Source organism: Haliotis asinina, chromosome 9, assembly GCF_037392515.1.
Source record: "Haliotis asinina isolate JCU_RB_2024 chromosome 9, JCU_Hal_asi_v2, whole genome shotgun sequence".
In the NCBI taxonomy this organism is placed as follows: domain Eukaryota; kingdom Metazoa; phylum Mollusca; class Gastropoda; order Lepetellida; family Haliotidae; genus Haliotis; species Haliotis asinina.
The window spans coordinates 30375088-30392336 of NC_090288.1; the positions used below are offsets into that span (position 1 = coordinate 30375088).

General features: G+C 41.0%; 1 protein-coding gene and 1 long non-coding RNA gene across 2 annotated transcripts; both read right to left on the reverse strand.

Annotated features, from left to right (window-relative positions):
- Positions 1-2689: 2689 nt before the first annotated feature.
- Positions 2690-4523, reverse strand: LOC137296157 (uncharacterized). The gene is made up of 2 exons (XR_010957625.1): positions 4341-4523; positions 2690-3314 (listed from the first exon to the last, which is right to left on the reverse strand). It is a non-coding gene; the product is annotated as an uncharacterized lncRNA (long non-coding RNA).
- Positions 4524-12413: 7890 nt separating this feature from the next.
- LOC137295823 (uncharacterized) lies at positions 12414-16937 on the reverse strand. The gene is made up of 4 exons (XM_067827375.1): positions 16608-16937; positions 14130-14216; positions 13369-13541; positions 12414-12869 (listed from the first exon to the last, which is right to left on the reverse strand). The coding sequence occupies exons 1-4, from the start codon at positions 16695-16697 to the stop codon at positions 12617-12619; spliced, it is 603 nt and encodes a 200-aa protein (XP_067683476.1). The 5' UTR covers positions 16698-16937; the 3' UTR covers positions 12414-12616.
- Between the last annotated feature and the right edge of the window lie 312 nt (positions 16938-17249).

Sequence of the window (17249 nt, forward strand, 5' to 3'; positions counted from 1 at the left end):
GTCATGAGTTCACCGAATTACAGTACATTCACAAACCGCAGCATATTTTGTATGTATGCTTAATATCCAAACAATCCATTACTTGCTACGGGATAGAATATGGTTAATCACTGTAATCACTTTGAGAAAATCAGCTTTCGAAAAATAGACAAGAAATATGCGTCAGACCTGAAAACATCCAACACTTTCATTTGAACTTACGTCATTTTAAACTTTCATCTAAGGCCACACTTTTTTATCACATGGATTACCGATTTTTTTAACCACATGTAGGCTGTTTTTTTTAAAAAAATTGAACATGCCATCCGTGAACGAGTAATGTTCGCTCTTAGCAATAGGCTAGCAACATCACGATAGGGGACACCAGAAATGGGCTTCACGCATTATACCCATGGGGGAAATCGAAGCCGGGTCTCTGGACTGACAAGCGGAAACTTTAATCACCAGTCTACCCGGCCACCTGATGTACTTCTGAAATGACGGGGACTGTGGGGTAGCTTAGTAGTTTAAGCCTTGTTGTGCTGAAGTTCTGGGTTTGATTGCCCATATGGGTACAATGTAAGACGTCCATTTCTATTGTCTCTCGTTGTGATATTGCTGGCATATTAGAGCGACGTGAACCTAAATTCATTAACTCACTAACTCTGAAATGACATCCTCTTGACATGAAATGACAATTATAGCTTCAATGACTTGCAGGTTCAGCAGAAAATTCTGATAAGTGATCAACTAGACGTGAACATTTCTCGACCGAACACGGTGCATTTAGACCCAGAAGTGTAAATCTGCACAGCACTGGTCCACTGTAAACGGCGGTTATGTTCCTTGGTTGGGCTTGTACTGGAGGTGCTAGCTCAGATTTATTTGTTTGTTCCAGCACATCAAGACATCAAGATAAACATAAGGAAGTTCGGACAATCACGGTGACTTCTTTGGCAGAACACTGGCATCATCTATAAGGCCCCATACCGTCTTTCGAAGGATCTAGAAAATGGTCGGGTGTTTCATCCCAAAAGATTTCATATATCTCACTTCCAACAGTTCACGTGTGAGATCTAAAGGCATTTCACCCAATGTAGCACGTGGGGCCTCAACTGAGGTAGTTCTGAATGCTCCAAGTAATTAGTTTGAATCCTTGTTCAGAGATTCTGTTGCTATCAAGAAAAAGGAAACAATGTCGCAATTATCAGTCTGTCGAGATTTGGAGCGTGGAATAGTCGCCCAACACCTATGGTGTTTCTTAACTCCCGAAAATCCTCAGAGTAAGATGTATCACAGGTAGTTCTGAATGCTCCAAGGCATATTGGAGCGCTTTAGGTGATTAGTTTGAATCCTTGTTCAGAGATTCTGCTGCTTTGAAGAAAAAGGAAACAATATCGCAATTATCAGTCTGTCAAGATTTGGAGCGTTGAATAGTCGCCCCACACCTATGAAGGAGCTCGAGATCTCCCGTATATCGTCAGAGTAAGATGTATCACAGGTGAGACCTGCCACCTACTCTAAGCCATTATTCCAACCTTTTTTGTAAATATGGTGATTAGTTTATGTCAATTTTTAGATTAGTTTAGAGGCATTGATTATCCCAGTTATTAAACCATTTCTGGTATTTCCAGACGATCATCAGTTCGTCATTGACCATTGACAACCGAGTCAACACCACCGACAACTGGCGTCAAGAAGTGAGTGAGTGAGTTTAGTTTTACCCACTTGTAGCTGCAAGGGCACAGAAAATGTATGTACGGTGTTGCATTAATCATTAACACCAAGCTCTAAAACGTAATCCTATTCACTGTATAAATGTGCATTCAGCCATGACATGTATTTAACGTGTGCAAGAGTGAAATTTTCCGCTTTGCTCTTGCACAGTTTTGTTGCATCAGTTAACTATTGAGATAAATTGAGATAGGTATATCAATACGCCAAGGAATCTCAGATAATGTTCTTTGTATTCGGACGCTCGTCATGTCAAAGACCATGGTTGGATTCTGCACATTTATGGGTACAGTTTGTGCAGTCCATTTCTGGTGTACCTCCCACCGATCTTACTAGAATATTGCTAGATGCGGCGTAGAACTTAGTCCATATCATTAATAACTCATTAGTTATCTAGTGAATTACTAATCACGATCCAGCGTGTGTGCAATAATTATTGAAATTACCTGGTGTTATGTGCAGTATTGACGGTGTGGACGTTTTTAGATTCCCATCAACTAGTACGATCCTAGGGAAAGCACTTGCAATTCAAAAACGTTTTACTCTTAATTTCTTTATAAGCATTTGTGTTTCAGTAACTGCCTGTGGAAATAATATCCTTGGATAAACATTGTACAGAAAATGTACCTAGAGTGATATCTGCCTAATACACACTGCAATAATCTCGGTAGGGTGAGTGAGTTTAGTTTGACACCGCACTCAGCAATATTCCAGTTATATGGCGGCGGTATGTAAATAACCGAGTCTGGACCTTACAGTCCCGTGATCAACAGCATGAGCATCGATCTGCGCGACATGTGTCAATTGTCAGCGAACCTGACCACCCGATCCCGTTAGTCGCCTCTTGTGACAAGCATAGTCGCCTTTTTATAGCAAGTATGGGTTGCTGAAGACCTGTTCTACCCCCGATCTTCACGGGTCTCAGTAGGGAATACAGAGATATCGCAAAATATAATTAATGACCTGCATACTGGTATATGTTTATAATGTTTTAATATTACAAACGACATAAAATATGACAAAATAAATGACAGGATAGCAAACATACGGATCACTTTTGGTGTATAACATTATGAAAATATTTCACTTTTAAAATTTGGATTAAAACCAAATGTTCGTTGGTTTTCCCGTTCTGCAAACAGTCGTGTCAATAGTGAGTGAATCGGGTGGAAAAAAGGCCATCCCATTTCTTTCTGTGAAGTGAGTGGGAAACCTGAAGTTCATCACTACTCAGTGACTGAAGCTGACAAAAGCTCCAGTGGGTATTCCCTTGCACTTGATAGCCGGAGTAGCGAGGTTGTTCCCCCAGGGGACGGTAGAGCCGAAGCTGGAATGACCACACCCAATACTCCTCATGTTGCACCCTGTATTGTCACAGTACTTGCCGTCACAGCAGACGAGGGTTGCAGCGTTACCGGTGACCGAGACTGTGTAGTGCACCTGCCATCCTGGGCTCCCAAAAATGGAAGTGCCTGACGTGCACGTTGCACCATAAAACATCGGTGGGGCATAGCAACTCCCTCCTGCGCCTTGGACGTAGGGCACTGCCACCAACAGCATGGCCACGGCTACAATTGCGAGAAGTGACAGACTGGCCATCTCTGAAAATAAATTGTGTGTAAGAGATAAAGCCAGTTCATATTTGAGTTTTACGCTGCTTTTAGTGACAATCACCTAATTGTTCTTGCTTCGTAAAGACATTTCTGACAACCGGTGGTGTAGCCTAGTGGTGTTCGCTCGTCACGCCGAAGACCCGGGTTCGATTTCCCACATGGATAACGTTGTGTGAAACCCATTTCTGGTGTCCAAACGATGTGATAGGGCAGGATAATTGGTGCAGCGTCCTAAAACTAAACTCACTCGCTCACTCACATTTCTGATATAACCTGCCTGTTGAAGACACCACTGGTTGACATCAATAAACTGGTTTTACATACCGTATAAAGTATAAAGGGATGGGTGAATGGATAATGGCTGAACAAGTATGACTAACAATTGTCAATGACATGAGATGACAGAATATTTGACGGAACTACTGCACACATCTGACTTCAGCTACCCTAGTGCTAACCTACATGTGTGATGTCTGGAAACCTTTCGAGTAAGGTTATGGAAATTGTGAAACATTAAATAATAAACAAAACACAACATGTACTCCCGTGAAATTAGACACCAGAACTATTGACTAGCTATATAAAGGTTTTATGATTCTCGTTAGCATAACGTTTAGTCTCTGAATATTTATGGTTTTGATAGAAACAAATAATCCCATTTAAATTGAAACAACAAACTAAGACAAAAACAAAAACAGGTGAGAACTGAGATTCATAGCCCGAGGGAGTCTAGACGTGCTTCATTTAGGATTTAGCATTACTGGGAGGGCCAGGCAGCAGGGGAGATAATGCACTTTATGGACAAGAGTCTGTGTTCAGACAAGTGCAAATATTTGTCAACGCAATTAAACATACAGGCAGCTGATGAATATCTAACCCCCCCCCCCCCCCCCCCCCCAACAATTTAAGTTGAATCAATATAAACACATATATGAGTTGAAAAACATGGAAATTAAAGGGCGAAAGAAAACTCTCGAGCATGTTTATAAAGTCTTGGAAACACAACCAGCCTACCTTGTTTCTGCTTCCAGTGTTTGTGATGATGATGCCACTCGAGGACTATATATACCTACCTCACAGCCGGATATGCTGCTTACTGCGATGTTTCAAGGCTTCCAAGAACTAAAAAGACACAATTCGTGGAAATACGTGCGCACTTGTTAACAGGTCAGTTACAAACAGCGTCGCGCTGTCAACGACTGTCAACATCCTAGTCGAGATTCGTTTTTGCTTTATTAGACTTGAACAAGTCTCTTAAGTAATAATTAATTCTTTAAATGAAAATTTCTAAAAAAAATATAAATAACGGATTAGCGTCTTTACCGTGTGCTTATCTCAATTTAACCTGTTAAAGGATGAAACTGCCATTCATCCATGGCTTTAGAATTCGGTACCGCCTTGGAGCAAGTCTATCGTTTAATGTGAACGTGAGCGATGTGTGACCTGAACGCTCTCTCGTTTAACAGGCACAATAGTTTGCTTCTTCCATGTAGGAGCGTCTTTCTGACATATCAACAAGGAAGTCGAACATTGATCTTGGTCTTCAGTTCGTTACCATGGATCAGCCGAGATTGCCTCTGAGAATCATTTTCGTAATTTTTGCTATCATATAATATCAGTAAAATATGAATATACTGCTAATATGTAACTGCTAATTACAAAATATATTTAACATACTCAAATGTGAATCAACTTAACTGAGAATTTTCAACTTTATTAACACCACTATTTCATTAGGTCCGATTTAAGGATGGTTAAGCGATACCGATACAAGATAGTCAGCTTTACACACATACAAACGTGTGCACCCAAACACACACGTACACACTCTCGTGTGAATCACGAGTCTGTACTACTTTATTACGTCCTTGTTTTTGTTTAGAATGTTGACATTAAAACGAGTAAGTGAGTAAATGTTGTTTTAAACCACACGAGCAGCATTGCAGCGATTCCCTACTATTTTTAGATGGGAATTCCCTGAACAAGGAACCATGCTATATTTATTTACACAATAAGTGGACGTATCAACAGGTCAAAAACTGAAAGCAAACATTTTATAACAATTATTTGTTGTCAGTCTGCTTCTTTGTTTAGTGCGCGTTAAGATCCGGATTAGCACTGATCTTCAGTCAACCCATGCTTGTCGTAAGAGGCGACTAACGGGACCTTTTCCTCAGGCTAGCTAGCTCTTGTTGACATGTCGTCCTATCCCAATTGCGTTGATGAATGCACATGCTGTTGATCACTGGAGCATTAGCATCGATCTGCACAATGGGGAATCAATGACATGTGTCAACCCGCCTCTTACGACAGGCAGAGTCGCCTTTTATGGCAAACATGGAAATAACCTTTGCTTTATGACAACATCAATACTTCGCTTTTATTTTAGGCGTATACCTACATCTTCTTAATATGGTGCAGGTGAGTTTTGTTAACTTTTTAGCTGAAACATTACCACCAATGAGAGATGTTATGCTTAAAACATGCATTTCGCGTGTGGGATATTCTTTTACAAATAAAGATAATTATAGTATTTGGAGGGTAGGAATATGTTTTTTTGTTAAAAAATACATCCTACATGCGTTTTACAAAGGTCAGGCTTTCTGGCTTGATTGACATAGGTCAACTCCGTTAAAAAAACATATTCAGTTAAAAATATATTCCCTCATCTTTGTAATTAACATAAACGTACTCTGAATTACAACGTTTTCATATTAACTGCTTGTTTTCAAAGTTGTGATGTAGTTCGCAGTCAGCAGTGTCAATTAACAACATTTACATCAATTGTAAAAATAAAAACAACAACATTGTTTTTATTATTCTTGGAAATGCGCAAACAACCGCCCGATGAAAACAAAAACCGTCTGTTACAATCTTTGACTCCGATCCAGTTTCTTGCTTTACGTGTGTCGATAGTGCAACTTGACCTTGCACTCACTGGTAAACATGTTTATGACTCTTCTGCTGACATAATGTTATGAATTGTTATAATACATTTCGCTTTCACTGGTCGTATTTACGATTTGAGCGTTCTGGGTATAGATTGGATAGACTGGATAATTAAAAGTGTGTACGTGGTAGAAAAACCCATTATACTGTCTTAGTTCTAAACTGTCAAAAAGGGACAGAGAGAGAGAGAGAGAGAGAGAGAGAGAGAGAGAGAGAGAGAGAGAGAGTGAGAGAGAGTGAGAGAGCTATTCCCTATGGAGTTTAGACATCCTGGTTCCGCCCCGAACACACAGCGTACCACCAAAATCCCCAGCGTCCCAGAAACACGTGTTTGTTGCTTACACAGTGCAGTTGACATGGTACATGTTTGTACATACAAAGGGACATTACTCATTTATACCCATACATTTTATTGCTTACACAGTTCAGTTGACATGGTACATGTTTGTACATACAAAGGGACATTACTCATTTTTACCCATACATTTTATTGCTTACACAGTGCAGTTGACATGGTACATGTTTGTACATACAAAGGGACATTACTCATTTTTACCCATACATTTTACTGGTTACACAGAGCAGTTGACATGGTACATGTTTGTACATACAAAGGGACATTACTCATTTTTACCCATACAATTTACTGGTTACACAGAGCAGTTGACATGGTACATGTTTGTACATACAAAGGGACATTACTCATTTTTACCCATACATTTTATTGCTTACACAGTGCAGTTGAAATGGTACATGTTTGTACATACAAAGGGACATTACTCATTTTTACCCATACATTTTACTGGTTACACAGAGCAGTTGACATGGTACATGTTTGTACATACAAAGGGACATTACTCATTTTTACCCATACAATTTACTGGTTACACAGAGCAGTTGACATGTATGTATATATAAAGGGACGGTGTGTTCCCATTCTGCTAACAGGTTAAAACAACATGATAGGATCCACTGATCAGGAAGAGAAATTAATGATCTGACCTGTTCCACCCTACTAAAATGAACTTGACTAGTTAGTAGATTAATGAACTGACCTGTTCTGTGGTGTCTGAATGTTAGAAAATGACACGTGTTCTTTGTATGAAATAATTTTTCAGGATCACCATCTAACAGGGCTAGGGAGTTTTACAAGTTACAACCCCGAATTAAAATTTACTAGCCAAACTAAAACAGATACAAAACCCTCATAAGTAGTAATTTATTATTTCTTTCATGAAGTTCAAAGTTAAACATCAACGTTACAAATTGTCAGGAATAGATGATTCAGCTTAAATTTCAGCTTTAGAACTATATATATTTGAAACGTGACAGCACAGTTAAGCACTTTGTCAGTCAGGATGGAAACGACACCATGGCACCATTTGCAAATGATGAAGGATGCGAGATATTGCCAATAAACAGCCGTTAGATAGGGAATGTCAGGAGGTTGGGGGGATTTTGGTGGGATGTGTTTTCGCAGCGGTTTGACCTACAGCAGAAGAAGAGTTAAGCTCCGAGGAAGCCGATAGGTTTCAGTGTGGATTTAACAAGTCCTGATAAGAAGTGGGAAATTGCTGGTATAAGGCCTTCCTTGAAACACAGCTGATGATACTTCAGAGTTGAAAATTCCCCATGGAGCGTACAACCATCGCATCCCCGGGTGGTGCACTACACAGCTGGCGGCATTGCTAGCTAGGTAAACGACTGCACATTGGAGCAGACAATCTGCACTGGGACTTTTGAAGCTAAAAATGGACAGAACTTTGGGTGATTTGGGGTTATGATTTTGTTTATGAAACCGACTAAGTTGGCCTAATTGCTGGTTGTATATGGGATGTGAGGTTTTAATAGCTCATGCTACACTATAATGAGTGAGTGAGTGAGTTTAGTTTTGCTCCGCACTCTGCAATATGCCAGCTTTATGGCTGCTCTCAGTGAATAATTGAGTCTGAGATCAGTGACTGATAGTATCATAAATCTACGCAAGTGGGACATGATGACATGTGTTGACCAAGTCAGCCAGTCTGACTCCCCGATCCCACTTACGGCAAACATGGGTTGCTGAAGACCAATTCTAACCCGGATCTTCACAGGTGCTATAGGATAACAAGCGGCGTGTAGGTAGAGAAATAACAAAGTAATGACTTCCTGACAGACAGGTTTTATTCAGTAAAGAGGCCTTGGGGTCGTGAGAAAACGGCAGTAGTATAGGTAGTACAGGAGCTGAGCCTGCACAGGCATGCAGATCTGTAATGCAATGCATAAGCAACAGAGTATTTTTATAACTGGCTGTTGTTTTTAAGTGATAGAGGCATTTCTGTGTACCATAGTAGTATATACTATAGCAGTTTTGGATCACCTGGCCTGGGAGCCTTCAAACTACCACCTTGGCTCCCATAGCCCGAATAAAAAGTAGAGATTTTGTACAAATCTGGTTATAGACGGCAAAGAGTGTCAATACAAATTCCACTGGTGGAAGTGCACTCCAATTAGAGATTCTGTAGGTGCAAGGATACAGAAGACGTGCCAGGAACAAAGCTATCGCGCGAAGCTATATGCTGTCCAGAAAACGACGATAGAGACATTTATTGATGCACGGACTGCCTCGACACCATATCGGAACTCCCCACACTCTTCGATGTAGACAACCCGACCTGCAAGTACTGCGCCATCGACCACTGCGTCGGCAGCAAGAAATGCGTTCTGTGGCAAAACAATGACATGGACTACCTGTATAATGCTGGCTTCCTCCTGTGGTGACATCGATACAAACTCCTCCTCGACAGATTGGCGGACAAATGTCCATGAGAGAAGAAAGATTCTTGTACCTTCCGACGGCTAGCGAGGAAAGCAGGACCACCATATCGATATCGGAACAGTATTCTGCAGACACCGCTGACCAGTAAAATCTGCCACTCGCCCATATCAAACAGGAAAGACGATCAAGAAGTCGAGTTGCTATTCTCCTAGTCCATGTAGTGGGGATTTCCACGTTTGGTGGCATGTTTGGGCGTCGATCTTCTCGCCCACCTTTCGTACGATAAGTACATGTGCCGATGTGCATTGGTGCTTCTCTTGGACGACCTTTCATAGAAGCACGGTGGCCATTGAAATGTAGACCCATCTTTGCGTCACTTCCACCATCCGCCCCACCATCTGGATATCAAAATGGCTCTCTTCTTCCTCCTTCGTTGTCATCGTTATCCAGTCTAGGCAAGACGTCTACCAACGTATTCGCGGTTTGCATCGTACGAGACCGGATATCACCACTTTCGATCTATCACGAGTGAACGAAGTGCACATATTTCAGTGCACATATGCAGTTTGTTCAGCTTGACCTGATCAAGTGAACACTCAAGCATTGCGTGACCATTTAACAACTAGTTCGGTCTATTATTGTGAAGCTGATTGTCAACATGTCCGAACATCCGAGACAAGGTGGCCGTTTAACATTCTCTGCTTCCCTATTTATTGAAGTTAACTCGACCTGCTGTTTGTGCCAGCTGACATCCTGGGTCGTGCATATGTAGAGTAGCACAGGTCAACCTGAACAAGGTGTAAACAGTTTCATACTGTTTCAAAAATCGATTAGCGACACCCAGAGAGACATTCTATCAATGCAATTCTCGGCTCCCCTACGTCATGAAGTTAACTCGACCTGCTGTTTGTGCCAACTGACCTACGTGGTCATGCATATGTAGAGTAGTTCAGGTCAAGCTGAACAAGCTGTAAGCATCTGATAACACTGACTTACAAACCGCATTTGTTAATTACGCATGTCAAACAAATGACTGGTCTGGAGTTGTGATGAGATGATCGGGTTTAAAAAAATAGGAAGTAATTAGGAATATTGGACGCCTGTTGTGTATTTACTCCTCAAGCTCTTGAGTCGGCTTATCTTAAACTCCTCTTTGAAACTCTTTACACTGACGCGGAGCGTAGTCCTTCTTGAGTCCGTTAATGTCAATAACCCGGCAGGATAACAACTAGCTCCTCTCTTATATGTGTTTCGGTATGACGCAGGCGGGCTCGAACCACCAGTCTCCTGGTTTTCGGAAAGAAGCTCTGTCAACTTGGGCTCAAACATGGAATCGCTGCTGAGTGAAAAACATCAACAGATTTTCACTACAGGATATTCAGTATTTAGAATGATGGGTACATTCGTGATTGGTTCAGTGCGAGGCCTTTCCATAGATCAGGAGAGGCAGATGATTGTATCATTAACAAGAGACTGGGTACAGGAAGGATATCAGTGAATGGATCACTAAGCAGAGAGTTTTTCACATTAACAAAACACAAACATGAGGTCAGGGTCTGATGGTTTTGTTAAAACGACGTGATATGTCAGGACAGGTGACAAAAACGTGCCCAGCTTAAACACTTTGAAAAGATACATTCGATATAAGTTTTGTTGGTTTGTTGTCTAAATGCGCACTGTATTTGAGCTATATGTGTGTACATAATCAAGTCAGGATCCCACAATCCAACGTATGTCATATTTGGAATTTTACTTTCTTAGTAAAGTGGTGGCGGTGGCTGAGCGGGATTAGGTGGCTGACTTTGTGTGCTGGCGATTAGGTGCCTGAAACTGAGGGTGCGGGTGCGAATCCCGGATGGAACTAGCATTTGTACTTTACTGAGAAAGTGAAATTCCATATATGACATATGTTGCATTCGACCACTTTCTAAATGCATCGTGTAATCATCCCACAATCCACTGCATAAGCATCGATCCACGTACCTGTGAATACGGAAGTGATATGGGTGCTGTGGTTAGAGTGTTACTGTATTTAGACTGGGTGTCCAGGAGGGTTTGGGTGGTGGAAGCCGTGTCCAATCAGGGGTTCAAACCCACATTCTCAGAGAAGTCACCTAATGCCCACAAAGTCAGCGATTTAACCCAATCAGCCGTCGCTGACAACTGGTAGTCAAGATCATGTCCTTCGTGTACCAGTCATAGTGTACCAGTACCAATGTAAAATTGGCACAGCTTCCATGACCATAACTCGTGACAGGTGACTCTTTTATAGATTTTCTCACCACGGATGAAAAAAATCTTGGTGCTTATTTTGACTCCGAGTTGTCCATGGATTATCAAGTTGGCAATTGGTGCAGGACCTGTTTTTATCATCTCGGTATTAGTCAAATTCGTTATCTAATATCACGTGATGGAGTCAAGACTTTAGTACAGTGTTTGGTACTATCTAGGTTACACCATGGGAACAGTTTACTTCCAGTCATCAGCCAGGAATTACCCAGGAGACTTCATAAAGCTTAAAATGTAGCAGCAGGAATCGTTACATATGCCCCAAAGTTTTCTCATATTACCCTCATACTGAAGTCATTACACTGGCTTCCAGCTGACGCGAGGATAGTGTTTTAAGTACTTTGTAACACATACAAGAGTCTGAGAGGTATATCATCAGAATATCTAAGTGAACTACTAATATCCAACAAACCATCCTAATAATTGCGATCTGACACTATTATCTCTACTCAAACTTTATTAGTATTTTGTGGCGCGACTAGCATCCATGTAGTGGGCGTTCCAGCTGTTTCCCATAGTAGCATCTGGAACTGCTCATTCCGACTTTACGTCACAATATGAATGACGTCCCCACTGCCGAGGAAGAAACAAAACAATTGTGTGCGATATTTCTACGTTTCAGTACGCAGCGAAAAGTCTTATAATTTCCGGGTATCGTTTGATCATGTTTTTCAACCACTGAGAACACGGTTCACAAAGCCACTTAAAGTTTTCAAATGCAGCATGTATTATATTTGGCCCCACATGTTGGCAGTAATGTACATATTCAATCACCATTCTAGGTTAGTGGGAGCGGAGTTCTACCCGGGATACGAGTGAAAGTGTGAGCATGGTTAACGCCGCAATTAAAAGAATTCCAGCAATATCACGGCGGCGGACACCAGAAATGAACCTCACATTGTACCCATGCGGGGAATGGAACCCAGATCTTGGGGACGAGCAAACGCTTTATCTAACCACCCCAAGGGAATTCCTCTCGAGGCAATGCAGGTTGTTCTTGAAATCCAGTGTCCACTGGCGACGTGCTCCTGGCATTCTGGCTCCTCTCCGGCAAGTGTCAACGGCTGTGTAAAGGATACTCGACACAAAAATGAAGAATTGATTGCTTTTTATTTCATCATCTTGATATATACTCTGCAAGTATAACGCCAGAATCATATCAGCCTCATTCATTATAATTTTATCATAACGTGCACTTGTGGTGAGCTAACTACGGGTACAAAATTGACGTGCACGTCGTCATCAATGACGTCACAAGCTTGAACTGAGTTCATTGAGTCATCTTGATATATTCTTAGCAAGTAAAACGCCAAAGGGTCATATCAGCCTGACTAGATCGGAAACCAAAATCATTCTTCACAACTTTATCATAACGTGCACTTGTGGTGAGCTGGCTTCCCGTTACAATACCGACGTGCACACCGTCACCAATGACGTCACCAACTTGAGCCGAGGTCACGTGAGTCCAGCAAGAGTCGTCGTTCAGATATTCTGAGTTCGGATTTCCCCACTCTCCTGCTCCGATGGGGCTCCAGGTTAAAACGTGCCTGGAGCATATGTGAACATAATACATGTATATGTAGTGAGATCAATTTGTTGCTTAACACCGAACTAAGGTATTTCTAGCCAATCTAGCCAATTTCCAGACAATCCAGTGATGAACAACGTCAGCATCAATCTTCGCAAATGGGATACGATAATATGCGTCAACCAAGTCAGCGAGCCTGACCACCCGAACCTGTTAGTCGCCTCTTACGATAAACGTGGGTTACTGAAGATCGATTCGAACCCGGATCTTGACCTTAACGACCTTTGTATCACTTGTATCATTGATCACCATGCATCAAAACGTACGGGTTTGATTCCCTACATGGGAGCAATGTGTGAAGCCCATTTCTAGGGTCTCCCGCCCTGATATTGCTAAAATATAGCTAAAGAGGCGTAAAGCGAAACTCACTCACTCAAACGTAATGAAACTTTATTGTTGGAAAAATGAAAAATCTCGTCCAGTATTTATCCATCCATTAACGTGTTTGGCAATCTCACCTGTGGGGAACTGTGGCTCCAGCCTCCTCCAGGACTTCAGCCACGAAGATGTTACACTTGTTGGTGTTTGCCCCGGTTCTGTGACTGGAGGCTTGGGACCACTTGGTGCTGCCTATGTACTTGTCAGCGGTCCTTTGAATATCAGTGCCACTCACCGTGCTCTTTGAAAATAGCTTTCCGAAAACAATCACAAACCATTCAGTGCCATGTAAATGATCAGTCTTTTTTATTTTATTTTTTATTTTAACGCCACACACAGCAGTTTACTAGCGATATGGCTGCAAACTGCCAATAATCGAGTCTGGACCAGAAAATCCAGTGAATAAGAGCATAAGTATCGATCTGCGCAATTGGGATACGACATGTGTCAGCCAAGTCAGCGAGCCTGACCACCCGATCCCGTTAATGGCCTCTTACGACAAGAGTGTTCATGTTAGGTACCTTATCAGGATTGACGATTGGTCAACACTTTGTTAGTAGTATAGATCAGCAGCCTTTGTTAATTAAAAGCTGGGAAAGGACCATAACACTGCGTTACCACAGTGATAAAATGAAATCTCCATAATTACACAAAAATAAAATATAATTATGGGCATAAAGTATTGCCTCTCGAATGTATATTATATTTTTGGTTGATACCGAAGATTAATATAGTATATATCGTTGATACTATCAATATATGCGAAGAAACCTCGTGTGTTACAGAAACAGGTTCGTGTGCGCTTCTTGACAGAGAAGACATGTAAGAAGATAAGACCTACCCATCCGTAGGTAGGTACCACGACGGCCACAAGGAACACCAGCAACTCGATCTTCATCGTAACTTCCTGTGACTTGGACAAACGCAACTTGAAACAAAAACACACAATAAACAATTGGATATCTTACAGAAATAAAAGTAAGATCTGTTGAATTGAGAGTGACCATTGGGCTAATCACACTAATTTCATATCGTATGATTTCCCAAGCTTAATTATCGAAGATAAGTAGATCGTACCCTTCTCTGTGTGAGAGTTGCTATCTCCACATATACTGATTAGATTTAAACGTAACTACAGTGAGTGAGTGAGTGAGTTTAGTTTATGGCTGCTTTCAGCAACATTCCAGCAATATCACGGCGGGGGACGTCGGAAATGTGCTTCATAGACTGTACGTGTGTTGGGAATGGAACTCGATGCTTCGGCATGGCCAGCGACTGCTTCAACCACTGCCCCAAGTAACCACAGTTAAAGACTTCTGTAATGAACTCAAAGTGGCCACCTATTTTAGCTCATTATAACAGCAGTTGCTCGTAAGCACTTCGACTATACCGGAAAGGGTGGGGATAAAATTACGTGTTGTATCAACTAGTTCTTTAGACCCATCACTTCGTCATATCTGCCCGTTCGGTATACCAATCAGTTTGTTATATCCATCTGTTCGTATACCAATCAGTTCGTTATATCCACCAGTTCGTTTTATCCACGAGTTCGTTACACCCATCTGTTTGTTATACCCATCAGTTCGTTATACCCATCAGTTCGTTATACCCATCAGCTCGGTATAAACGTTTTCGTCATAAACGTAGTTTTCTGCTAAATGCTTCTGCTGAATACCTAGAAGAGAATTCTCGCATTCTCTCTTTTAATGCTTTTGAACTTTTCCGACAGGTCAGGAATACCATGACTCGAGAATGTACCAAACAGTACATCTTACACATCAGCAATACACTTATGCTTAACAGAAGCAATAACCGTAGAGTAGGGCCGTTCATTAACTGTTTATCCTAAAAACAATATACAGTGGCTGTTATGGTCTGCAGTGAAAACTTACCGATGAATTTCACTTTAAACCAAAAAGTAAATCAAATACAGGGAAATATGGACTGCAAATCTACCTGATTTTACCTTGCCAATTGGTCTGCGTAAATGATCTGCAGAAACTTCTTGATAGCCTCCAAAGTTATTGTGAATCATGGGATATGACGGTTAATATGTCTAAAACTAAAATAATGGTTTTCAGAAAAGGTGGAAAATTACCACGTGTGGAAAAGTGGACCTACCGTGGGATTAATGTGGATACAGTGTCTAACTATAACTATTTGGGCTTAGTTCTTACAAGCCAATGACGTTTTTCACAGAGCTGCAATTTCCTTGCTATAAAGGCCAAGAAAGCCTTGTTTAAAGCTTTTGAGAACGATGTTCTCCGATGGGCAGTTTACCTCGAAGATTTTTCTTTTACAATTATTTGACTCCGAGATCATGCAAATGTTGTTATACGGCTCCGAGTTGTGGGGCTTTCACCGTCTACAGTGTTTAGAAAGAACACTTAGCGATCCAACTGTTTCTTAACATAAGTGCAGTTTATTTGTCTTCTCTGACGGATGTGCGTATTGGCATGGCTAGATTACAAGTTGAACGTGGGCGATATCATAACGTAATGAGTTCACTGCGACTGTGTAAAATGTGTAACGTAGCAAGAATTGAAGATGAATTCCATTTTGTTATGATATGTCCAGCTTATGAAAGCTTCAGATCTAAATACCTACCGTTTGTCTGTACATCCTACAACATAAAATCTAGTTTTATTAACTTACTGGCATCTAGTGATACAAACGTTATTATAAAGCTGCAACTTTATGTTCACTGTGCACTACGTCTGAGATGTCAACTGTTGTAACATGCAAATCTCAACCTGCTGGCTGTATCATCTGTATATGGATGATATTATAATGTACTACGAGCACCACAACTATGTAAAGTATGTAAGGTAGCTAATACTGAATATGGACTTCATGTTATGATGCTCAGTGTATGATCTCAAACGTTACCGTTTGCCTACAAACCCTATGACATAAACTTATAAACACACACATTATCAATATTATAAGCTACAACATCATGTTTACTTCGCGGTAAGTTTGACACATCCGCGTTTGTAACATACAACGTCCAACCTGCTGCTGTATCATCTGTGTAAAGGCCGAAGGCCACACATACTGAATAAAACTGGTGAAATAACCATCTGAAACTTTGTTAAACAACGTTTATCCTAAGTTGGATAAAATTCTAAGATTTAATTTTTCAGTTTTCAATGTAAAATCATGAGAATTCTCAATCTTTATTTCAGTTTATTTGATTTACTGTTTTTGTTTAAAGTGAAATTCATCGCAAACAGACTATATATGGGTTTGCATTCTCTTAAAAATAATGAAAGTTACATACTAGTGATACAGACGGCTTAAGATCTGAATTTCTTACCTGAATGTGCTGATCTTTTCCTACAGAGTGCAGCGATGTCTGATCTGCCGCGCTTATATAGTTGTACTGCGTGCATAAAAAAACATACATGTTGTAGTCTTGTCTCGTGACAGACACGACGACCTCAGTTTGAGAGACAGTTATTCTTGTTTCGAGGACGTACAGAATCCCGGATCCACCAACACATGCTTCCTGGTCGGTGTGTGCAGAAAGGGAGAAGCCCCGGGGGGAATAAACATTCGGGAGCCACTAATTAAACGCTCAACATCTTAAACATTAGCATTATGCACGGGTGCTGCTGTTTTCCAAGAAATTCCAATAGAGTGACGTAACTGATTGTTTGAGGTAATAATCTCAACATCTTTAAACCCCCCAAAATTTGTGTTTTCTTGAAATATTAAAAACATATGTATTCCTAATAAGAAAGCATGATATCAAGGAAGTGCATTAAGTTGTTGAAGCAGTTGAAGTTTCGAGAAGTATATTGTTACGAGAGTGTATTTTCTGTGTATCTTCTCCCCTTTGTTGTTATACATACTAACTCCGGCGGCCCTTATGTCACTGTATGTAGTTGTCACACAAAGCGTACCGGGTGACAATCGCGCAGTACATGTAACGTCACACAGTGCACTACTTGCAGCA